At 36.1% G+C, this 25,258-nt stretch overlaps 3 protein-coding genes across 7 annotated transcripts in view; 1 reads left to right on the top strand and 2 right to left on the bottom strand.

Moving 5' to 3' along the window:
• LOC135838073 (titin-like) lies at nt 1–15,543 on the bottom strand. 3 transcript variants are annotated; one of them, XM_065353613.1, is made up of 17 exons: nt 15,257–15,543; nt 15,095–15,186; nt 14,879–15,008; nt 14,613–14,796; nt 14,404–14,505; nt 10,415–14,305; nt 6,517–8,499; nt 5,662–6,039; nt 5,420–5,582; nt 5,087–5,282; nt 4,821–4,998; nt 4,552–4,731; nt 2,680–2,832; nt 2,457–2,600; nt 1,666–2,073; nt 1,056–1,149; nt 1–179 (listed from the first exon to the last, which is right to left on the bottom strand). In XM_065353613.1, exons 2-16 carry the CDS (start codon nt 15,166–15,168, stop codon nt 1,133–1,135), a joined length of 8,181 nt encoding a protein of 2,726 aa, XP_065209685.1. In that variant the 5' UTR covers nt 15,169–15,186; nt 15,257–15,543; the 3' UTR covers nt 1–179; nt 1,056–1,132. The 3 variants fall into 3 exon arrangements, with proteins under 3 accessions (XP_065209685.1, XP_065209683.1, XP_065209684.1); XM_065353611.1 differs by lacking the exons at nt 1–179; nt 1,056–1,149 and having other exon boundaries at nt 1,209–2,073; XM_065353612.1 differs by lacking the exons at nt 1–179; nt 1,056–1,149 and having other exon boundaries at nt 1,209–2,073; nt 15,095–15,289; nt 15,385–15,542.
• Nucleotides 15,544–15,791: 248 nt separating this feature from the next.
• On the top strand, nt 15,792–19,264 carry RASSF8 (ras association domain-containing protein 8). Of its 2 annotated transcripts, none has more exons than XM_065353626.1 (10): nt 15,792–16,084; nt 16,155–16,265; nt 16,332–16,586; nt 16,701–16,937; nt 17,018–17,137; nt 17,221–17,337; nt 17,406–17,545; nt 17,634–17,808; nt 18,770–18,899; nt 18,989–19,264. In XM_065353626.1, exons 1-10 carry the CDS (start codon nt 16,013–16,015, stop codon nt 19,093–19,095), a joined length of 1,464 nt encoding a protein of 487 aa, XP_065209698.1. In that variant the 5' UTR covers nt 15,792–16,012; the 3' UTR covers nt 19,096–19,264. The 2 variants fall into 2 exon arrangements, with proteins under 2 accessions (XP_065209698.1, XP_065209697.1); XM_065353625.1 differs by having other exon boundaries at nt 15,793–16,084; nt 16,332–16,631.
• A 450-nt stretch (nt 19,265–19,714) lies between these two features.
• Nucleotides 19,715–25,258, bottom strand: part of LOC135838077 (protein eva-1 homolog C) — a 537,512-nt gene continuing 531,968 nt past the window's right edge. For both annotated transcript variants that reach the window (XM_065353629.1, XM_065353627.1), the window contains one exon: nt 19,715–20,249. In XM_065353629.1, coding sequence (XP_065209701.1) covers nt 20,172–20,249 — 78 coding nt within the window. In that variant the 3' untranslated portion in view covers nt 19,715–20,171. The remainder of the gene's footprint in view (nt 20,250–25,258) is intronic.

Raw genomic sequence — 25,258 nt, 5'->3', positions numbered from 1 at the left:
TGAGGGTAAGGAAAGGAACATTCTGAATGAGAACTTTAGAGCTCTATGCTACTTTAAAAACTTCAGTTCTTCATATCATCTTCGTGTCCTTCTCCATGTTTAAAACGACGAAAAATCACCTATAACTTTGGAGACGTCACTTGGTTCCTTTTGTATTTCGATCCACGATCTTCAGGCTACTGAAAAAACAGTCCAATCAACGACACCGGAAAATTCATCTCTTCCCACCTACATTAGCATATAAAATCAACCTCCAGCTATTTCTATTTACAAAAACATTATCCTTCTTCGGTTTCGCCAACATAGTCACGTTAAGCTCCAAGGATTGGGACTCGATTAAACGTAAAAACGCTACAGCTTAACGTGTATTTCTCTCCCCTACACGCACGTACGTACGACAGCTTTAACAAAAAGCTGGTTTCCGTTACGCAGTAAGTAATTCTTTTCCGAAACGTAGCATTTCTAGTCGTCGTCGTCGTCGCGCTATCCAAAGTGTAAACGACATTTACAACCGTTAGAAAATGAACGAATTTATAAATGTTTGGATAAACAGAGACAAGAAACAGACCCTAAGTTTCTCAACAAATTAGTCATACTTGTTTAAATCACACCAGTCGCCGCGGCGCGGTGGCCTTCTTTACAGCTCCGCGTGTATGCCCCAATATATTCCTCTCCCTGCGACTGCTAATCGTACGATTCCCTATTAATACAACATGTACACCCGGCGGCGGCGGCGGCAGTGGCGACGGTGACGGTGACGAAGGTACTTCAATTTTTGAGGGTTCACTATCAAACAAGGGATACAGTTCTTAAGAGCTTATTGTACCCGAGAGAGAGAGGGTTGAACACGTCCCATTAGTCGCTGTTTCCTTGTTAAAGAATGGGTAATTCGATTCACCTAACATTACCGCACTATATACCCTTCATTTCTTGCATTTTAAAAAAGTATCAATTTTTTTTTTCGCTCGTACACCCGCTACTTCCACCCTCTCCTGTCCCTTCGTTTAAAACCGTATCTATTTGATAAGTACATCTGCATACAAAAGGCTATTTACAACACTGATTTCGTCTTCGTCGTAATTCTCGTTTAAAAACAGTCAGATTCGTCTTCCTATATCGCTCAATTAAGAGATCATTTCGGCCGACAGTCTACAAACATAACACAACAGAGTTTCTAGAATACTTCGAAATATGTATGGAAAAAAAAATGAAAAAACAAAACAAATCACGTTTATTAAAACGTTACGAGATTGGGATACGCAGGCGTTAAAAAATATCTTACCTACACATCGCAGAAACATAAGAAATTTAAATCTCGAAATATTAAATGAAAAAAAAAAAAAAAAAAATGAATAAAGAATGAAAAAAAAAATATAACGATACTAATCTCGTAAAAAAATCCAATCATCGTCCACATTCTTACTGTTAATGCTTAAAAACTTCATAATTTTATATACGAAAAAAAAAAAATGAAAAAAATATAGAAAAAAAAACAATACAAGTGAATCGTTCTTACGTTTAAAAAAAATGGTAATTACTCTTACGAGTAGCAAAAAAAAAAAAAGAATACTAAAAAATAAAAATTATTTTACCACATTACAAAAATAATTTATCACATTGAGTTTCAACTTATAGTTTGTTCTCGATTATCTCGATTTTTCTTACCTTTGTTTTTCTTCTTCTTTTTCTTCTTTTTCGGTGGTTCGCTGAAAGCTGAATTTTTCTCGCGAAATTTAGGTATCGGCGACTGGTGTTGACGTTGCTGTTGATGCTGATGCATCGTCGAATCACCACCGGCGCCGCCGTTAAATCTGCGAGGTACGAATTGATTCGTACGTCTCATCGGTTTCCTGGGAGAAAAAGTCCTTTCCCATAGATTCGGTACGCGCGGATCCGAATCCGAATCCGGTTTTGGGCGACGTCTCATGATTACGTTCATTTCTTCTAGAGCTTTGTCACTGATCGAGCATTCGGGAGGTTCCCAAGTCGATAAAATATTCAAACAAGTTTCGAAATCCAAATGACTAATGTTGCATATGGCTATGGCAACCGTTTCTCGTAATTCTCGCGAACCTGTCGAGTGAGAAAAAAAATGCCTTGTTAGTGTTGGTTTACTAAAATTAGCTTAAAAATGACCAAAGAAGGGAATGTAAAATGGGCCGAATAAGATAACGAGCATCTTGAACAATGCTGGAGCTTGCATCGTGTCCCGAAAATAATTTTGACCTGCCCTCTCCTCCTCCTCATAAATTTCAATCTCTTTTTCTTTTTTCTTTTTACAGAATTTACCGAATGTAGACACTCTGACTGTATTTTCTCTTCCAAATTTTCGTTACAAACCAACAAAATCTGAAGCCTCGAGCTCAAATTTTCAATAATAGACGACACAAGCTCGCGACTCATTGAGAAAAAAGGGGAAACGAAAGGGAAATTCGCAAATAAAATCAGAAAGATACCTTTTTCACAGTACAGTACTTCTGATAAAGACTTGATAATAGAGCCAATATTGTACATCGGATAATTCGAATTAGCTGGCATCTTTTTCTTGGTCATATTCGAACTAATAACATCTTTGAATCGACAGACCTGCACAATTTTACCTGGAATTTGACCAAAAAATATTAAATTTATGTACGAAAATCATGAAAAAAAAAACAACATAAAAACCCAGCAACTTACTTAGCGCTTGAATAGTTTTTATCAAAATCATCTCGTTGAAATTCTCTTCTTTCCATTTGTTAACAATTTGAATTAAATATTTCATTATCACGTTCGTGTACGACCACGGGAATTCTTTTCTGTGACACAGAAGCACCATAGCATCGACCCAAGCTGAAAGAGTGTGCAGAAAATTGAATTAACATGATCGAATAATAGATACCTATTTTATATAGTTCGATCATTTTTTTGCATCAAGAAAATATGAAGGATCCGAAAAATTTCAACTTCACAAATGGAAAACTGCGAACTCTGCAGGGTTTTGAATTTTCCAAAATTGTTCCGAGACTAAAATTAAATAGCAATTTATTACACTAGAAGGTAAAAAATTTCATGCTTCGTTTAGAGGGCTAATTTTGGCACAAGTGAGAAAAGTAGTATATTTTTGATGGATTCAATTTTCAAAATAATAACATCATAAAGTAAAATGTCGGGAAATACTTTTAAAAACCAGGATAGGATTCAGAATCGGGAAATGTTTCAATTTTGGAGGGGGTGGAGAGAGGTATGGTTGAGTGAAAAATCATTCAAGACAAAATTTTAAAAGAGCACCTAAATAAAAAATCTTGAAGCTTGAAAAAAAAATATGAAAAAAACAGTGCTTTTCAGTGATTCGAAATTTATTCAAATCATAAACCACGGGAGGGGGACAATTCAATGTAAAAAACTTTGAAGTTTATTTGAAAAAAAAAAATAAAAAAAAAATAAAAAAATAAAAAAAGCAGGATTTTTTATTAGCAATTTGGCAGAGAGCGGAATTAGTTTACCTGAGTTAAAATTCGTCCACCCAATCCTCCCCACCCCCCGGCCAAAAAATGAAGAAAAGAATTTAAATTTAGAAAGAAAAGTAAAAAAATGGAAAAGTAACATTTTATTAAAAAAAAAAAAAAATGAATAAAGTAGGCTTCCTAAAAATAAACATTTAAAATCTTTCAAAGAGGGAAGGAGTTCAAAATTTACTCAGGTCAAATTTTTTTACGTTCAGAAAAAAACTAAAGAAACTTGGAACTCTTAAAAGAAAAATAGATAAAAATAAATGGAGAATTTTGAAGTTTGAAATTGCAATTTTTTTAAAAATCTTATAACAAATACATAAATGAAAAGTTCGTCCACAAAAAAAAAAAGAAAAAAAAAATGGGAAAAACAGAAAATTTTACCAAGTTTTTAAAAAAAATGTTTCAAATGGGATGGGGAGATTGGGACTATTGGGTGACCATTTATGAGAATGAAATTTTATCCTTTTTAAACGAATTAGAAAACGGATCTGTCCGAGTCACATTATTTGAAGAATTTGAAGCACCAAGTATTTCTTTTTGTTGGACAAATTATGCGCAGAAATATAGATACGAAACGCATTGGAAGTAGGAATAACCCACTGATCCAGAAAGAAAATTCTCAAATAGCATATTTTGACCTTTTAAGGCTTATTTTTTTGAAAAAGTTGGGCCCGGAAAATATATCAAGTATTGAATCACGAATGCTCAATCACACATTTCGAAAACTTCGATTTTTTTTCAAACAGAGCTTTCAAAAACTACAGTTACTCCTACTTGTGCCAAAATTTCAATTCAATTCAATTCAAATGAATTGGTTCTGTAAAAATGCGAATAAAATATAAATTCGACCAGAACGTTTCCCTAAATTAACGCAATTATGGCCTAATTTGAAAATTTTTAATCTGAAAGACGGTCAATTTTTTCATTCTACCAACTGAATTTTTCTTCAATGTTACCGCATGATTCCCCATCTTTAGAAAAAAAAATGACCAAAACTATCCAATTTTCGACAGATTTCCCCCAGCATCACTAACTTGTACGAATGTCGAAAACTTACTGTCATCGTTAAAGAGTAACATGGCCTCCTTGACGTAATCTTCTGCCGCTTTGTCGCCCAACTTCACTTTATAATGCTGTCCAATCATCTCTCGTACTTCGAGTACTTTAAACAAGTCTAGATTTTTCTTCATCGAATGATTTATCAACGTAAACAGGATAATTTGAGTCAAGAGACAATCTACAAAGCAAAATACAACACTCGTTAGAAAATCGGTATTTCTTTTAGAAAAATAAACATTTTCCCCATAAATCATAACGTAAACTTACTTCTAGATGCGTCGTTGAATATGGTCGGACACGCGTTCAAAACGCCAAATGCAATCTGATGCACTCGATATTTCCACGAATACAAACCCTCGAACAATAAATCTTTAACGCTTTTCACATCGTTCGAACGCTGACTCAACATTGTGAAAAAAACGCTCATCGCAATAACACACGACACCTGAAACATGCAAATGCGACGCAATATAAATAAGAATACCGAAAACCTTTTTCCAATTGATAAAAATACAAAATGAGTAATTAAGTACCTGGTTTGTACTGCTGGTCTTATCCACCTTCCAGGTTTTTGAAAAAATTTTCTCTTTGAGCGTTGTTTGCAATAGTTCCACAAAGCCTGCGTGAACGGTTTCTAAATCGATGCTCAAATTTGATAAATATCCCAGCGTTTCTTTGAGCTCTCTCATGGGTCGATTGGAATACTTCATTACCATATCGATTAGAACACTGAAAAAATATATAAATAATGAAAAACATGTTCAAATTACAACAATAATTGACCAAAATCGAAAATTTGTATTTTATTTTGTTTTTCTTAGGCCTAATTGATGATCATAGGTACACAGAGAACATAAAATACTTACGTAGCAATGGTAACTGAATTGGTAGGAGTCCACTCTTCCGACTCGGTGAAATCTTTCACACGCACGTATCTATTTCCTCGAACATACTCCAAAAACTTTTCAATCGACTTCTCTACGCTCGCCATTTTATCATCTTCCACGGTGAAATCCCATCTATTCACATCTGTAACATAAAAACAATTTCAATGCCGATTCGTATCTGATATTTCAATTACAAAATATAATAAATTTATTCGTCTTACATGGTTTTTGACTCCTGAAAAAGAAAGCCTTTCGGGCGATCGATTGCTGATCGCATTCGCATGAGATCAAATTGACTTCTTCACCGGAATCAGCACTTTTCACATACAACGATTTAAGACTCTGCCACACAGTTTCGAAAGGCGATAATGCTCTCGAGGTACCGCCTTGATTTTCCAGTTCGACGTTTTCTTTGTAATATTGTAAGTTTACGGTATTGCTCGAGCTAGCTGGACATTCATCGACAACTTTCCTCCGAGACACAGGCTCGTTAAATTGTCTATAGAGACCGGTTCCAGTGTTGTAATTGGTGATCTGGTTCGATAATGAATTATAACTCGCATTCGAAGGCTTCAGTGATTTCGTATATGCGGGTGAAGCTGTCGACAATAATAAAAATTCAAATTACAACCACGTCGTAAGAAATCGCAAAACTTAGAATACATATTTTTTAATATAATACGATTATATAATAAAATCGAAAGCATTCCGATGATTTAATTTTCCCTTTAGCAGCAACATGACGGCAGATACATCGAAACGAGTCGTTTTCTATTTACCTGCAAACAACAATCTTCACATTTTCTGCGTTGGCTAGCGGGTGCAATGCCAACGACCAATAATTACGATGTACTGTAAAAAGAAACAAGTCAACCAAATTAAATTCGTTTTTTTTTTCTGGTCTGGTTGAAAAGATTTTCGTGAAGGGGATCGAGGTTCACTTATTCAACGGTTCGTTTTATTGTTTTCCAAAAAGCAACTCATAATAAAGAGTATCTTTCGCCTTTTACTAAATTTTTTTACTTTTTCGTATATCGCTACTTTTAAAAAATAAGTAAATAGATAAAAATACTCACCGCAGACGGGATTCGTATCGTTGCAATTTAATTTATTAATTTCAATACCGTCGACGTTGCTATCGTTGACTAGATCGTCTTCTTCGGCAATCACCCAATTTTCGTCCTCCGAATCATCCTCGTCTCTAGATATGTTATTCTGCGAAGGCGAATATAACGACTGACATTCCGCGACCGTGTTCCTGGATGGCGAATACTTCTGCAACTTGGAAGGAGACGGTACAACTGCAGATTCGATCAAAGGAGGCGAACGCAGCAGCGAGAATTCAGCCAATTCCTTCTGTCTTTCGAATAAAGATCGGCTGATAGAAGTCATCTCTTCGATAATATTGAAAACGTCGTTTTTCGAATTCTCATCGTCGTCGGACGAATCGAATAAATCTTTGATTTTGGGCGGCGTTCGAACGCCCTCAAATTGCGATACGAGTTCCACGTTCACATCCAGTTCGGAGACGTGACTGCTTAATGCGCTCGAATTCGAAGCTTCTTCTTCGTAACGTAGTATTCGCGAAATGGGTTCGTTTTCAACTAAATGACTAGATTCGTCGATATTCGAGGAGTGAGTATGCGATGTGGGAATCATCTTGGAAGAAATCTCGATAGGCGCATCGTCATCGGAATCGATCATCGAAGCTGGACTATCGCAACGTTCGTCGGATACTTCCGGGATCGAAAAGCATACCTTTTTGCGTACCGCTTTCGTCGGCGATTCGTCAGCTTCGCAATCGAAAATCGATTTCATCGTACACGATGTAGCGGTGCTCTGTAATTTTGTCGAAGTCGAACTGGTGACGTTCGTTTGCTCTGATTTCGTCGTCTTCGAAGCACCAACTGTTTGATCTACGAACTGGACTGATTTTTCTACGGATTCTTCGTCGTTTTCTGATTCCGATCGTTTTGAAATACTTTCTTCTTTACGATTCGAGACAGGTATCGCTTCCGATTGATTCGTGGTTTGTACAGTAATAAATTTTTCGGCAATTTTCGACTCGGATTTTGGACCATTATTCAGTTGATCTGTGGTTTGAAAACTGGATATCGAAATCGATTCTTTCTTGTTTTCTATTTTGGTAGACGAATCAGATACATCTGGACTCGATGGTTTCTTCGACTCCTCAACCGGAATCACCCGATTTGCAGTTTCTAAACCATGTTTTTCATCCGATTCTGTATCATTTTCAGATTCCGACGAATTAGGAACACAATCTGGCGCGAGTTTCGCAGCTGGAATTTCTTCTAGTTGACTCGTACTTGCAATCTCCGGCACGGAAATCGATTCCTGGTCATGTTTCGATTCAATTGACGAATCCGGTAGCTCCGGAGCACGTTCTAAATTTGATTTCGCTACGGGAATTGTAACTTTAGGATCATCTGAGACTCGAACACTCGATACTGTATTAATTTCTACATTACATTCCGCTACCGAGGACGGATTGCGAACGAATCCGGCTTCAACTGCAGCTGGAACAGGTTCTCGTGGATCTACGTTCGACAGCGAGCTACTAGGTATTTCATTCTGAGCAGTTTCACGTTTCGATTCGACAGCTGCAACAAGATTTTCACCGGTTACTGGAGAGGATTTCGCGAAAATCATAGACATAACTTTTTCTTGAATCATTTTCGACATATGTTCGACGAATTGAGGAAGAGGGTGAGATGACGGTAACATGGACAAATCTGTCATTTTGATTTGATTTGCTCGTGAAGCTAATATGCTTAGATCGTTGAATTCGGTCGGAATTTCGAGTTGCTTGGGTTCCGTCGACGTGTCTTTGAACGAAATCTCATCAAGAGCACGATCATCATTGTTGGTATTCGATGGCCGAATCTGTTTGTCAATTTGTCGATCATTATCGATGATTTGCGGCGATGGTTCGTGGAGGTGAACTACTGATTCAGGTTCGCACTCTGTGGCCTTTTCGAGTTCATTGATCCTTTTAGCGTCTCGGGAAGTAGTCGATTTCGAACTAGGTGACCAGTTAGCTAAACAACAGAAACACACCAGAAAGCAACGATTAGATTAAATTATATTTTCAACTGCGTATATAATTAACATTTGTCTCAGAAATCCTTTCCGAAATGCATACATTTTTCTTCATTGTTAGGGGGAGGGGGAGGGGGTCAAACCAATAAATAACGCGTTTGAAATGAAAATGGACCAAATCGAAGGACAAAATTGTTAACAGGTGAACATTTCAATTTTTTCAATGTTTCTTACACATTTTTTCGAAGGATCCACATTTTACTTCTCAATTATGAGGGGGTATGATGAAAATGAACCAAATCTATCAAGGGAACCTCTTGAGGTGGCACAATCCGATTAGAACGGAACTGTGATTTTTGGAAAGAGCATAGTCTAAAATCCCCAAAACCAAATTTTCAGGTGCCCAAATTCATTTTTTGATTTTTGACGAATTTTTGAAAATCCAAAATTGACTGTTTTTGGCGATTTATGCTTTTTTAAAAAAAGTACGTACTTGATCAGTAAAAATGGTCAAAATAAGTCCCAAAACTGAAATAAATTACCCAAATCCAAATTTCACCATTTCCAGCCAGTCTGGAGCCTCCAGCGTGATTTTTCAATTTCTCCAGAATTTTGAATTTGCTCCCGAAGGCATGAATATGCAGTTGGGCAGCTAAAAATCGAGTTGTATATTATACTCGACTTGTTTAACGAGTTTATCTACATTTGAGCCGATTTTGAGAGTGACACCTCAAGAGTAGTTTTTTACGTCACTCTCGCTCCAAAACGGCTGGAAATGGTAGAATTTGCGCTCCGGGGGCCAGTTCTTGAAGAAATACAGCGATTCGCACAAATTTCAAAAATTTCCTCACAAACGGTTATCTTTTGATTTTTTTGGATTTTGTAATTTTGAAAAAAGCTGGTCAAAAAATCACTATTGAGGTGTGACTCACAAAATCGGCTCAAATGTAGATAAACTCGTTAAACAGTTCGAGTATAATACACAACTCGATTTTTAGCTGCCCAACTTCATATTCACGCCTTCTGGAGCAAATTCAAAATTCTGGAGAAATTGAAAATCACGCTGGAGGCTCCAGAATGGCTGGAAATTGTGAAATTTGGATTTGAGGATTTAGTTTTGAACAAAATACAGCGATTCGAGTGAATTTCGAAAACTTCCACATAAAAGGGAAACTTTTGATTTTTTGGATTTTTTAATTTTGAAAAAAGCTGGTCAAGAAGCCACTTTTGAGACTCAAAATCTGCTCAAATGTGGATAAGCTCGTTAAACAGGTTGAGTGTAATATACAACTTGATTTTTAGCTGCCCAACTTCATATTCATGCCTTCTGGAGCAAATTCAAAATTCTGGAGAAATTCAAAATTCGCGCTGGAGGCTCCAGACTGGCTGGAAATGATGAAATTTGGAATTGAGTAATTAATATTAGTTTTGGGACTTATTTTGGCCATTTCAACTGATCAAGTACGTACTTTAAAAAAAAAAACTTGAATCACCAAAAACAGTCAATTTTGGATTTTTAAAAATTCGCCAAAAATCGAAAAATGAACTTGGGCAGCTGAAAATTTGGTTTTGGGGGTTTTAGATTGTGCTCTTTCCAAAAATCGCAGTCCCGTTCAAATCGGAGTGTGACACCTCGAGAGGTTCCCTTGTAGGGACTAGAACGCGCAAACAAAAAATTACAATTTTTTTAGGGAGCCCCAGTTCTACTTTCGTACAGATTTAGTTGAGGCAGATGAGGTTAAAATCTACAGTAATCATTAAAAGAAAAAATAAAAACCGATATTTCTAGGGGTTGAGAGCATAAAACAAAGAATCAAAAACGCCATTTTATAAAATTTGAAATCATCCGCATTGGAAAGGTTTTTCGAGAGACTCTACGAGTATCGTAATAATGTAATAAAAACCAAAGCTTACTTTGGGTGGCGCTTTCGAAAGTTTCAATAGGCAAAGAAGCTTTCCTTTTACGGCCTCGACGTTGCTGCGGTTTCACATCATCGTTTAGCTCAATCGATACTGCATCGTAATCGGATTTTCTACGTTTCGTTTTGCATTTGAGTGAATCTAAGATTTCCACGTATTTTCCTTTACGTTTTCGACGCTCCATTCCATTATTCATGGTACACGAGGGATCGGAGTTTTCAGCGACTATCCTGCTCGATTTTCGGCGACTTACACGAGTCGTAGTTTCAACATTATCTGAATCTGGTTTAGTGGAATTTCGTGGCTCAGATTTAGGAGCTGGTGGTGTTTTGCTAGGACGTCCACATTTGCGTTTCATCGGCGAGCTTCTCAATCTCATTACGAGAACGGATGATTTGCCTGGTTTTTCTACAATGGCTCCTTTTCTCTTGGCTTTCGCAGGAGAAGCATTTGTCGACTTATTAGACGAATGTTGCGAATCTAACGAAACTTTTCTAGGACGACCGCGCGAAACTTTTTTAGGACGACCGCGCCTTTTGATGACTTGTTCCGAAGTTTCTTCTTTGCTAACTTCAGAATCGTCAACCGAGTCACTTTTGGTGTTGTTTTCGAGGACGGAGGATACGTTTGAATTTTCCAACACGGAAACAGTCTTTTCGGAGGTTGTTTTTGTTTTTTCGGGCGCATCGCACGATGCTTTTTTAGGGCGTCGTCCGCGCTTTTTGGGAACATCTTCCGGTATTTTTTCTTCTGCGAGGTTAGAATCGTCGGTTGATGTACTTTTGGCGTTATTTTCTGGAACAGAGGGCTTTTCCGGATGTTCTAAAATTGAGGCGTTTTCATTCTTTGACGAAGTGAACGAATTTGTGGACTGTTTTGTTTCGGCTTCGGTCGGATTATCTTCATTTTGTAAATTTTCCAATGTCTTTCTGGGACGCCTACACTGGCGCTTTTTGGGAACATCTTCCGGTATTTTTTCATCCGTAGGGTTAGAATCGTCAGTTGAGGTACTTTTGGCGTTATTTTCTGGAATGGAGGGCTTTTCCGGATGTTCTAAAATTTTGGCGTTTTCATTCCTCGACAAAGTGAACGAATTTGCGGACTGTTCTGTTTCGGTTTCGGTCGGATCATCTTCATTTTGTAAATTTTTCAATTCCGTTTTGGGACATCTATTCTGGTGTTTTTCGGGAACTTCAACAATTTGCTCATCAATCGTATTAGAATCGATAGCGGGGTTGTTTTCAAGAATAGAAGATTCGTTCGAGGCTTCTAAAATTACAGCATCTGTCTGCGTTATCAAAGCCGACGAATCAGCAAGTTGTTGAGTAGCTGTTGAAACCATCGCGAGGTCGTTTTCATTCGTTGCATCTGCAGAATCCGAACTAGGTGTAGGGTCGACATCGCTTACAGGAACCGAAACAATATCGACTTGAGATTCTTCCACTGGTTCTTGAACATATGACGAGGCAACCTCGGCTATTACGGCTTCGTAAGAGGAAATAAGCTTTGCCATCCTATCGTTTGCTTCTTCACAAGTAGACTGCGTTTGTTGATCGTCGCTGAGTGATACTTGTTTTGGTTTGGTCGGTTTTCGAGGATTTTTTCTTTTCTTCGACGCTCCTTCGATGGGTTTCTCGTTAACAAGATCAGAATCGCTGGTTTCTTGTTTCACTTTCGTTGTTTTGCAAGATTCGGACGATTTTTTGTCCGAGTTCCGATTCGAAATATTTAAAGTTGGGGGCTGTTCATTCGATACATCGGTAACTAATGAAGCAATACCAGGACTAGGATCAGGAACGGTGTTACTTTCTTCGCTTGGAACTTCACGAGAGTTTTCAACGTTACTAGAAGAGAGCGATTGTTTTTCGTTGACGAGATCAGCGCGACGATTATTGGGTTTCACTTTTTCTGTCTTCAAAAGTTTAGACGATTTTTCGACTGACTTTCGATTCGAAACATTTGAAGTTGAGGTAAGCTGTTCTGCAACCACAGGATCAGTGACAGGATTGCTTTCTTTGGATGAATCTTCGTGAGATTTTTCAACTTTATTCGACGAAGCATTATGCGTTGAAACGTTATCGAGACGATCTTGAAAAGCAGTCTTATTATTCTCAATTGTAGGATCTTCTTGAGGTCGTTTTTCGTCGACGAGATCAGCGTAATGATTTTTTCTTTTCGATTTTTCTGTTTTGGAACACTTCGATGGTTCGTTCAAAATATTCGAAGTTGAGGTAGGCTGATCAGCGCAGGAGGCAGTAACGGCATGGTTTTCTTTGGTTGAAACTTCGTCAAGTTTTTCAACATTACTCGACGAAGCATGTTGCGATGAAATGATATCGAGAGATGGTTCACAAACAGCGTCACTTTCCTCAATTGTAACATCATCAAGAGGTCTATTTATACAACTCGATTCCGCAGAATTACATACGTTTGATTTCAACGTAATCTGCGGTAACGTCTCCGTATTCGAATTTTCTGGTACATCGGTTTGTGGAGTATTCAACGAGGGAATAATTTTATCGGTGGGTTCTTGAGTTTCTATCACGGTAGCTGCATCGTCAGTTGAAAGAACATCTATTCTATAATCAAACGTATTATTCAGATCAATCGTATCACTAAAACTAGCTTCGGTTAGCAACTGAGAAAGAGGATCGGTTGCTGTTTCGAAATTATTGGTAACATCAGCAAATAAGGAACTATTTCCGGAACGAATTTCATCAACATCGCGTTTCTCAGCAACTCTAGACTCGATAGCTACACGATCGAGATTCGATTTCGCTGGCGAATCCATCGCAATCTCATTCGAATGACTCGGTGATCCTGAATCGAGCCTCTTCTCTCGAATTTCATCATCGTTGAAAGATGCCACCGCAATATTCACTTTTCTAGAGCATGGATCACGTTTCACTAATTGAGACGAACGTTTTGGTATAGCATCAGCGACATTTTCTACATTTTGGATATTTTTACTCTTTTGTACAGATTTTCGACGCGAAGGAAGCACAGATTCGGGACGTTTGAAACAGCTATTCAACTCGTCCAAATTCTCATCGTAATACTGTCTCAAAACAGAAACCTGATCGTTCATTTTGATTCTCATCTCTTTCATTTCTTCTAAAATCTTTTTCACTTGGAGCTCGTTTCCGGTATCAGGGTTCTTTTTCCGAGGCGATGGCGACTTATTACTTTTCAGCTTCGAATTCAAAACCGTAATGGAAGACTCGGATATGTTGTTTTGGTCATCGCGACAAAAACTAAACGTATTTTTCTCAGTATCACTCGATGATAATAAATCAGGCATACACATGGCGAAATTATGATTCTCGGGTACGTCCGACGGTTGGTTAACGAATTCCGTACTACTAGGAGGTGATTCGGCTTCAGTTTCGCCATCGCAAAATCCAGAAGTCGAATCGCTTTCGCTGTCTGATATCGTATCTATATTCTTTTCATCACTCGGCTCAGCCGAAACAATGCCACAAACGGTTTCGTCTATAAGATCGGGCATATCCGTAATACAAACGTTTATCTTTGGTTTATCAACAACAGTATTCGCTTTATCCGCAACAAAATTCGTATTCTTCGATATACTTTTGTCTAATTCGAAGAAATCGTCCATTTTCATCGAAAAGTTACTCTGAACGACGTTTGGATTAGGATTTTCGCAGCTTTTGTGTGTTTCAATGGGAAATTCGTCAACTGAATCGGGATCGGAAGAGTGAATTCTTGAATTTTCGTGAACATCGCTGTCGAGGTTGTCGTTGCTTTTTTCGATTTCCTTTTTAACTGGTTTCGCTCTTTTGGCGAAATATTTAGATAAACTAACCGATCTGCCGCTTTCTATTCTGTAAATAATGTTTCGAATATCTTCGAGAAGCTCGTGATCTAAAAATTAAACAAAAAAAAAACAAACACAAAAATCAGTAAGCATATTCTAATAATAAGTTTGATTGTACTTCGAACAAACAACAATAACTACGTACCTGAATAACAAGGTTGATTTTTTACGACCATTTTCAAACTTTTCATAATAATTTTATAATTCGCTCGATAATCGATCAAATCGTCTTTACTCAATTTATCACCTGAAATTAAACGGATTACAAATTAATACCAGTAAAACACTCGTTTACTGAATACTGATACCTATTTATTACAAAACTCTAGATTAAAAACCAAAAATTGACATTACCTTTGACGTTCATCGATTCTAATAATTCAGTTTTAATATCGAGAAGTGATTTTAATTGATCGTACTGAAATTTCCAATTGTAATTCTCATTTTCTTTTTGGCGTTGCGCGTTCTCTAAATCAATTTTCTGTTTCTCTAGCTCTTTCTTATGCGCTTCTAATTCTTTTCGTACTTTTTTCAGCTCCTTCAAAAAGAAAACAATTAGTAAGTAGCACACGCTAAGTTTTACATCATATAAATCATTATACGCAGAGTAGATTACATACCGTCTTCAATTTAGTTGCTAATTCGTTGGAATTGATAACTTCTACTTGGTATTTACCATTGGTCTGGATCATTTGCAAAATTTTCTTTCGAGCTTCATCTCGTTCTTTCGTAATTCGACTTATTTCATCTCTGGTGAAACAAACAAACAAAACATTGAAATAACCAACGAATATAGAAGGTTAGAAAGATCAAGGAGAAGTGATTACGATACTTACTGAGCTTCAAGCAATGCAGTCTTCAATCCTAAGATCACCACCGATTGAAAACATGGATCGTTTGAGCCATCCATTTTGAACTATGGCAATACCTAAGCGAATGATCTTGTGGCTTGAATATTTGTCCGTTTGTATCAAATAGATGAAAAATTATCAATTTACCATAATAATGTAATCCGTTGGATATTTTATCGACTGTAAAGATGATGCAAATAATGAAACCGGCATAATGAAAACAATCAAATTATACCACGAAAAAACCTCGAATTCGTGTAAATTCCGAAACTTACGACGACTGTAATTAACACACTGTGAAGGAACATATTGAAATATACATTTTAAACGACAATTTACATATTTTCAACTCAAATTTTACTCGGTTTTCACTCTATTTTTGTCCAAAATGCAGAAAATCACATTTTGGAATCGAGAGCTCCAGGATTAAAAACATGAAATTTTTTTCATTTTTCGCGTGGCCGAGTATTTTTCGTTCTTTTGGACTTTTTACATTGAAATTGCAACTTGTATTTTCAATTTAGAGCGACCTCTGGTGAGTTTTCATGGAACTAATCGGAGCGTCATTACGTTTCAGGTTTTTCTGTTTACCTGGTAGGCCGTTTCATTTTAATCATAAATTCGCAGTTTTGGAACCCCTGAAAATCCTGTTCTGTTATTTGTTGATGTATCACAATTTTAGAAATTTGCACTCGATGAAAATTAATCACTGTAGAATTAATTAAATAGAAAGTGACGATTAGTTTTTTAAAATAAGAAATTGATCGCGGGTTGTTTCGATCAAAAAAATCTATCGTCGGGTTCTAATTTCATCAATGGTGCTTCTGGGTGTGCTATGTTTCGTGTTAGAGAAGTCATTTCCTAGTTAAAAGTTACTTCAAAACACTTCAACTTTCAAGTACCATGGAATTGAAAGTCTGGGTCGAGGGCATTCAAAGAATAGTTTGCGGTGTTACCGAAGATACGACGTGTCAAGTGAGTATAAAGAATTCAAAATCGTCGATTACCCTTGCCTAAAATTAATCGACTTGCGTGTGTTTCGCAGGATGTGGTTTATGCTCTAGCTCATGCAACTGGACGTACTGGTAGATTTACTCTAACCAAGAGATTGCGAAATGAAGAAAGACTGCTGGCTCCCCACGAGCATCCCCTGAAGGTCGGTTAAATGAAATTTTCATCAGTTTATTCTCTACCAAATATTCATCTAAATCCCATTTTACAGGTGCTAATGGAATGGAAAGAACATTTGAACAGCGTTCAGTTCATATTACAACATTCGAAATCGTCTCAAGCGACACCTTCGTTGAACATAGCATCACCAATATCGAGTCCAAATAATTTACAAACGTTGTCGCCAGAAAGAAACAAAGACGTTCGTAAATCATTAAACTTTCCTCTGAATCATCGTACAGATAACGTAGGCATCGTTAAAGGAATACCGAAACGAAGTTCGCCTGAAATAAAGCCTGATCCTACGGTAAAGATACAAGACAGATCGTTTACATCTAGTCCCAATTCGAAGGTTTATATCATCTCCTTCTGTAGTATCATCTGTACGAATTCTGTATAGTAAATCTCGTTCAAATTACAGGTTTCGTCTCCCATTGCCAAGTCGAACGAGAACAATATTCCATCACCAGGTAGTCAGAATTTCAGTTACAGGAAAACCCCACCTTCGTATCGAGATCCGCCCGGTCCAAACACACCCTACAGAGCGTTGCCTCCCTATAGGGAACCTCCACCACCTGTTTCCGGTTCCAAAACATCGCCCAAGTTTACTTCGACCGATACTAATTTCAAAACTACACCGAAACGTAATCTTACAAAGGTTTGTTGATTGATTGATAACGCGCTGCCATCGTCGTGCTCCACTTTTGCAGCAAATTTTTCATTCTCATCTATTTTCAGGATCACCAAAATGAGTCTGGAAATAATTCCTTGATTTACTCGTCGCAATATCGCGATCTAGTGCATTTAATAAACTATCAAAGAGATCAATTATCCGCCCAACAGGCCGAATTAAGCAAAGTACGGTGAAATACATAATTTCCCAAACGTAAAAATCATCTTCCTCTTCTCAAAAATCTAACTCGAAATCGTATTTTTTTCAGTACGACGCGGAAATAATTTACTGGGAAACGAAAACGCGAGAACAACAGCATCAAATGGATATCCTAGCGAAAGAGGTGGCTCGTGTAGACGCGACGTTGAAACAAGTCGACGAACAGGTAATTAAAACAGGTTCCGTAGACAACTTTCTTCGTAGTAATTAACTTTACGTTCACGCGATTTTTAGCTTCGATCTGCCGGACCAGTCGAAGAAGAAATGGAAATTGTCAAGCAACAAGATAGAACGTTGAAATCCGAATTAACATTGTTGCGTTCCAAATTAGCCAATTGTGAAACGGAATTATTACTTTGCAAAAATAAAATAAGGTATGCGAATTGATCGTATATTGCGATGCGTCCATGTCGCCTTAATCGGTCTGTTTTTGTTTTATCGATTTTCGTCTTCGTATTTCAGATTACTTCTCGATGAAATTAAAATGGAACAGAGAATTTTGGCTAGAGAAAGTGAAGAACGGAATCATATCGAGAAATCTATGCTGGCCGAAATAGAAAGACTGCAGCAACAAGTAGAACAAGCTAAGCATGATGCCGAAATGGCTGCTCAGATTGGCGATACTTTGCATAAAGAAGTAATTTATTACAGTTTTGATTCGTGTGAATTTAAAATCTACCTTGAAACGTGGCTCATGATTTAAAGTTTCACTTTTTTGAGCTTCCACTCCCATTCACAGGTTTTATGATTTGTGAAAAATTATTCCTCATTTTTAAAAAAAATTTTCCTGCGTCCAAGAAAACATTTTAGAAATTTTTCATTTCTTATCTGGATTTTGAAACAACCTCTTTCAAAGGAAAAAACCTCCCTCGGTTTCTCGACCAATGAAAGGCTCGTAAAGTTGACAAAAAAAAAAAATCAAAAAATGAAATAAACTAATTTCGTCGAAAATTTTTCAGTTCGTTTTCAACCAAATTCTAATTCCCAACTTTCAAAAATATGCGCCAAAATTTTCATAATTTTGAAGTTGGGCTATTTTTGAAAGCTTGCCAAATTTTGGGTGTATGATTTTGAAAATTGAAAAAAAAAAATATTGAATCTTATATTTTCATAATATTTACCATAATGAACTTTCCGTAATCGGTTTTGAAAAATTATTGGAGGGAGGGGGGGGGGGTCAGATCCCCAAAATGTTGGTCAAAGTGCAACAAAAAAAGACAATTATCGAGTGACACATGGTTTTATATGTTTTCAAGAGCGCTGAATACGAATATCAATTTATTTTTCTGATTAGACCCACACAACGCCCCTCTGGTCCCCCAACTTTGATGAAAATTGAAAAAGTCGTGTGACGTACGTTTTATTAGGTTTTGAAGTGCGTTAAATCTGAATTTAAATTCATTTTTTGGATTCGGAACCTTCAACAACCCTATTGCTCCCAAAACCTCCTGAAAATTGAAAGAATCGTGCCACATTTCGTAGAATGTTTGATTTGACATAAAAAATAGTTTTTTTGGGGGGAGGGGGGCAAAAAACCGGAATCTTCAATTTTATAATTCATTCGACTAATTCACCCCCTCGTATCTGATTTTATTCAGGTGGCAGTCTTGGAAGCGACCATAAACGAGAAAAAAAGGCAAGTCGAAAAATTAGTATCCGATATGAAAGAAGCTAATCTGCAATCGTTGGCCATATCACCTCCGGAAGAACTAAAGATGATATTAGAAGGTACAATCGTTTTCACATTGCTTCACAGATTGATAATTTTTCGTCTTTATTTACTCCATCGTCTCTGTTTATTTTTTTCTCAATCTTAGGTGCTCAATTCTCGAAACCAGGCAGTACGCGGAAAATGATCGGTTCCCCGAGACAGTTGGAAAACGCGGTACCAACGAGTAAAAATCCTCACGGCGTTTGGGTATGATGAAATAAACAAACGTCACACGAAGAGGATAATCTTTCATGACAGCATTAACAACCACGCACGTGTTTCCGGTTCCTGTTATGTACCTGTGCCCTTTGAAAACACAAAATCCTACAATAATTACGAGAGTATACTCGTATTATAAACCCGGTTATACGCGGATTAAATGCCAGCACACACACTATGTGTTGTAGACGTAGAGGACACACCCTTGGTCAAATCCTGTAGGCGTGCCAGCGGTACCCAAAATAGCATCGTTTTTTTTTTCTTTCATTATCTCATCACAGAAAACATGAATTATCACATTGTTATTATTTTAATACGTCACTATTACTCCTACTACGCTTCGTTATTAATTTATTCGCTAATATTGTAACGTTAGACGGAGCATTTTACTCTTCATACGCTCGATTCAGTGACTGCTGCAGAAGTTCTAGTCTCCTTTTTTTCTTCTTATTTTCTATGTAAGCTGCCTTTGAACGTAATAATTTTTTAAGAAAATGCTCGCCGTTGTTACGTTGATTGAAATCATTTTCAAGTAGCTGGGCTATGATTTTAATTATGTATTTTTTCATCACAAAGATCTCACACGTTATTTTATCGTATTTCTTTTTCTTTCTTTCTTTCTTTCTTTCTTTTTATTTAAATTGTACAATGTTATCTAAGTTATTGATTGAAAACAAAAAAAATCTTTAATAAAAAGAATAATACAAAATACTGTACATTTATTTTTTCTTCCTTTAGTTTTCAAATTAGGTAGATACACTTTACAACAAATAAAAAATTAATTATAAAGCTCGTTCGACGTAACAGTAAAATAAATACACAAGAAGAAAAAAAGATTTACGATATATGAGTTGGTTGTTGGTACACAACGAGGAGGTGGGGAGTGGGGAGGGGCGGGGGCGGGGGAGGGGAGTGAGGTACAAATGAAACAAATTTTCTTTAAAATAGATAATAAAACAAAGGTAAAATTTTCATTAAAAACAATAAGTGCGCGAATTCGAGCACGTAGATTCGTCCGATTCGTGAGCAGAAATCGTGGAACGACTGACTGCCGCTCCACTAGGTGATCGTCAGCCGTAATAATACTGATTATTATCGTTTTGACACAGACTTCTTGGCGTGATACCGTCTTTGCCGTATCTGACGACCTGAGACAAAATCGATAGTAAATCGTGTTATTGGAAATTTGAATGAAAAAAAAAAAAAAAATTAAAAAGTGAAAGCTGATCAAAATTTAATAGCAAAACTGATTAATTTTGGAAAAAAATTACAAAATGCAAAAAAAAAAATAATGTAAGTAGATCAAAAAATTTTGAAGCAAAATAAGTTAATTTTAAAAAAAACAGAACCACTTGAAAATGTTAAGTAAGTGAAAACAAAGCTGACTAAAATTAAAGTGCAAAATTAATAATTTCTGAAAACACTACCTACATCAACAATAAAAACAAGACTACTTGGAAGCAAAACTACGTAGCTAATTTTGAAAAAAACTACAAATTTTGTGGCAAGACTCCGCCACCCCTCCTCAAATATTGGAAGCATTTTCGTAAGTAATTTCTTCAGTGGTAAAGAGTAAAGAAGGGAAAAGGAGAAACACGAAGTTTTATTTTAGTGAGGACAGAAATTGAAAGGACAAACACTTAAAAAGACCTAAAAATAGGAAACGAAATCGTATTAAACCCTCATTATTTTTGTCAATTTTCGTTTATCGTTCATGTTTCTTGGTTTTTCCATTTTCATTTTCAATTCTTGTTCCCATTCGTGTTTTCATTTTTTGGTTCCTTCAAAATTTTGTTATCAAATGTTATTTTACGTTTTTTTTGTTCTTTTGTTTGTATAATTTTGATTTTACGATTTCATTACCTTATTTAGAATCTCACAATTTCAGTTTTGGTTTTCTATTTTTTATTTTTATTTATTAGGGTTCTCCGTTTTTAATCCTGCTTTCATTTTTTTAAATTCTGATTGGAAATATGTAACAGGATTGTAAGAATAAAATTTTCGATAGGCAGTATTCATTTTTCATTTTTGTTTATTTTCTATCTGGTTCTCAATTTTGGTTTTTGGTTTAGTTTTTGAAGTTTTACAATTTCGACTGTTGATTTAATTTTTGGGGTTTTTTGTTCCGAATTTTCAGTCTGTATCTTCGTTTTTTGATTTTTTAGATTTTGTCTACAGTTTTTCTTGAATTTAATTTCCAACGTTTTTTTCTACTGTTATTACTTTTTTGTTGTTTTTTTCCAAAAAGAATCAGAGGTATGAAAAGTGAAAACGAAGTTTTTTTGGTGGTGTTTTTCGAGTTTGACATTTTTTTCCTTTCTAGTAGTTTTCTGTTGCCATTCCCAATTTTTGATTTTCGTTCTTCTCAAATTTTGTTTTTCACTTTGCTTGTTTTTTTTTTCTTTTCATTATTTTGTTTTTTGATTGGAATCAAGAGTTTAAGAAACGAGATTTTCTGCTTTTTCACGTTTTTCTTTTTTCAAGTTTTTTACAATTTCGTTTTCAATTTTTCGTTTCAATTTTGTAGTTTTAAATTTTGATTTTTTAAATCTTTTCTTTCGGGTTTTTTTCTTTTTTTCTTTCGGTCCATTTTTTTTTTTTTTTTTTTTTGGAGCAATAGGTAAGTAATTGAGACATTAAAAACGAGACCCTTTTTTTCTGTTTTAGTTTTAGATTTTTTGATTTTGTCAATGTCGCTTTCGCATTTTGTAAATTTCTGTTCTCCTTTTCAGTATTTATTTTCTTTACTTTCCGTTTCCAGTTCTTGATGTTGTGTTTCAAAATTTTCTAGTTTTTATTTTTGGTTTTATTTTTCAAAATTTTAGTTATTAGAGCTTTTTTGTTTTTTTTTTTTTTTCGTTTTTTCAATGTTTTTACAACTCTGGTTTCATGATTTCGGTTTTTTGTTTCCAATTTTTCATTTTTTCAATTTTTTTGTTTTTTTTTTAATTTGATTGATATGAGAGCTTTGAAGACAAGGTTATTTTTGATACCTTGCAAAGCTTTAAGTTTGAAAATGAACACAAATAGCAAATCAGAGATTGCTACTTAAACTGACTTAAAAAACAAGAGAAAAATTGCAAAAATTTCTAGTCCGGCATATGACAATAGGAGTAATTGCACCTTGGCCTTACTTACAAAATGGCGGCCATTTTGATTGACAGGTCAGCCGAAATCGCAGATTTTGCATTTTAACATAGGACTTGCAAAAACTTTTTCAAACTTTACAAAGACAGATCGAACGATCATGCAAAAATTTATCACCTGTCAAAATTTCAAGTGCTAAAGTGCGTTTTTTGATTTTTGGTGATTTTTTGAAAATCCAATTTAGGCCAAAAATGAGGTGAAAAAATCAAAATTTTACCAAATTGACCAAGAAAGCTGAAATTTGGGATATACCCTATTTTCGACATGCCAAATCGATTGGAAACGGTTTAAACCCGTTTTGAGCAGTTCTGGAGCCTCCAGCAGATTTTTGAAACTCGAAATTCCCACAAAATTCCATCAAATTGGAGTTGTAAAGCTAAAATTTATTGTAAAAACTAATTTCAATACGCTACGAAGTACTGCAGGTGAATTTCAAGTCGTTTTGGATCCTCCAGCGACTTTTTGAAAATTCTTGAAGCCTCCAGCAGATTATTGAAATTTTAAATTTTCACAAAATTTCATCAAATGGAGATGAAAGCTGAAATTGACTTTACATTTCAATTTTAACACCCTCTGAAGACGACTTCACCCGTTTTGAGCAGTTCTGGAGCCTCCAGCAGATTTTTGAAACTCGAAATTCCCACAAAATTCCATCAAATGGAGTTGGCAAGCTGAAATTTACTTCGCAGATTACATGGTGGTTTCAAATGGTTTTGAAGCTTCCAGCTACTTTTAGAAAATTGCAATTTTCCAATAAAACGCCATATTATAACCTTTCAAAAAGTCGCTGGAGGCTCCAAAACGACTTAAAATCCAACAGTAGTTAACTTCGTGACGTATTGAAATTAGTTTGCAGAATGAATTTCGACTCTCCATCTCAGTTTGATGAAATTTTGGGGAAATTTCACGTTTCAAAAATTTACTGGAGGCTCCAGTAATTTTCAAAAAAGTCGCTGGAGGCTCTAAAATGACTTGAACTCACCTGAAGTCGTCTTGAGAGGGTGTTGAAATTGCAGTGTAGAGTAAATTTCAGCTTTCCATCTCCATTTGATGAAATTTTGTGAAAATTTAAAGTTTCAAAAATCTGCTGGATGCTTCGAGAATTTTCAAAAAGTCGCTGGAGGCACCAAAACGACTTGAAATTCACCTGCAGTACTTCGTAGCGTATTGAAATAAGTTTTTAGAATAAATTTCAGCTTTACAACTCCAATTTGATGGAATTTTGTGGGAATTTCGAGTTTCAAAAATCTGCTGGAGGCTCCAGAACTGCTCAAAACGAGTTGAAACCGTTTTCAATCGATTTGGCATGTCGAAAATAGGGTATATCCCAAATTTCAGCTTTCTTGGTCAATTTGGTAAAATTTTAATTTTTTCCCTCATTTTTGGCCTAAATTTGATTTTCAAAAAAATCACCAAAAATCGAAAAACGCACTTTAGCACTTGAAATTTTGACAGGTGATAAATTTTATCATGATCTTTCGATCTACCTTTGTAAAGTTTGTAAAATTTCGTGCAAGTCCTATGTTGAAACGCAAAATCTGCGATTTCTCGGCAGACCTGTCAATCAAAATGGCGGCCATTTTGTAAGTAAGGCCAACTTTTTTTGGGCAAGTTTACTTTAAAATGTTTCTTAGGATGTCCCCTTTAAGAAAAAAAGTTGTCCCGGAGGATCGGCGGGGGGGGGGTGCAATTACTCCTGTTGTCATATGCCGTACTATTCGGTTCGAACGAGCAAAAAACGCCACCGAATATCTCACAATTCGTAATTCAGCGTGAAAAATACCATTAAATTCGCATATTGGGATGTGTAATTCCAATTCGAGAAGTATACCATTAAAAAGAACTCCCCTTTCAATTTCCAAACAACAAGGTTACAAAAGTTGAGCAATTTTTTTATCGAAACTATTGGCATAAGTATTTTGCATCTTGAGACTTCATCGGTTAGATTCACGAAAAGAGACAGAAAAAAAATGGAAAATAAATGGGCAGTCGTGGTAAGACTAAGACGCATCCAATAGAGAAATACTCTGCGAATACGATAATATCTCAAATCCTCCTCCTACTCATTCTCATTTTCGTGCTGCTGCTTCTCCAGCTACATACGATCGTAGATACTAATCCGTCGTTGGCTCGTTTAAGCGAAACGTATCACACATACATCTGACCAGCTTTTTTCGCTAAAATAAAGATGCCATTTGAAAAGAACTTTCTGCCTTCTCATCCGAATAACACGCCGAGTAATAGGATAAGATTGGCGCCAATTCTTTGAAAATTCTAAACCGGCGACGAAAAATCTTCCAATATTAATAAAAGAAAAAAAATTCAGCAATTTTTCTCGTATACATATACGTTCTACGAGCGAAAACTTTTTTTGCAACTGGCGATGAAATGTGAACAATTTCATGCATAACTTGATGCCATAGCATATTCCAACAAAATGGCTACCTTTAATACCTACATACGTATCTATCCTTCTTTTATACTTTTTCTTTTCAATGAATCAAAATTCAGTTTATAAGTCTAAATTATCAAGCAGGTGGGTTGTTATTGGTTAGATGAGTAAACTAAAAAAAATAGTAGGGAAGCATTAGCAAGCACATATAGGTAAGGTACACACACGTTTGAAATAATTTTTCAGCAGCAATCGGAAAACGACGTAGCAGCTTTAAAAGCTCTAAGCCCACACATACTAGCGTCGTCTTTTACCAAATTCTACGCACGCTAAAGGGCGCGAAAAAAAGACGAAAACTTTTTTCCAACTCGAGTATTTCAAATATGACAAACGAATCGAGTTGTCGTAGATGTATTATCTATCGCGTCGAAAATACTCGATACCACATATACTCGTATTTGTACAATCGTATCCGAGGCCTACGACGACGTAACATCGAGGGAAAAAAATCATAGGCCTATACGTTAAGATTCCTACCACCGGGCTGAGTTTTTTGACGGGTCAAAAGTTATCAAAAAACGAGTCAATTCTTATCAATACGCTCGTACATCAAAGTTT

This window comes from Planococcus citri, chromosome 2 (genome assembly GCF_950023065.1).
Source record: "Planococcus citri chromosome 2, ihPlaCitr1.1, whole genome shotgun sequence".
Classification (NCBI taxonomy): domain Eukaryota; kingdom Metazoa; phylum Arthropoda; class Insecta; order Hemiptera; family Pseudococcidae; genus Planococcus; species Planococcus citri.
Note: the sequence above shows the minus strand (reverse complement) of the source record. Positions and strands in the feature narration are given on the sequence as shown.

Bases quoted from the DNA above. Each gene is read 5' to 3' on its own strand.
- LOC135838073 (XM_065353611.1), bottom strand. From the start codon at position 15,168: ATGGATGGCTCAAACGATCCATGTTTTCAATCGGTGGTGATCTTAGGA. The intron at 5,283-5,419 runs GTAAGTATTTTA...ATATTTTTTCAG, and splicing joins AATTCAGTTACCATTGCTAC to TGTTCTAATCGATATGGTAA. The intron at 2,601-2,679 runs GTAAGTTGCTGG...GTCAAATTCCAG, and splicing joins AAAAACTATTCAAGCGCTAA to GTAAAATTGTGCAGGTCTGT.
- RASSF8 (XM_065353625.1), top strand. From the start codon at position 16,013: ATGGAATTGAAAGTCTGGGTCGAGGGCATTCAAAGAATAGTTTGCGGT. The intron at 16,085-16,154 runs GTGAGTATAAAG...TGTGTTTCGCAG, and splicing joins CCGAAGATACGACGTGTCAA to GATGTGGTTTATGCTCTAGC. The intron at 17,138-17,220 runs GTACGGTGAAAT...TATTTTTTTCAG, and splicing joins AACAGGCCGAATTAAGCAAA to TACGACGCGGAAATAATTTA.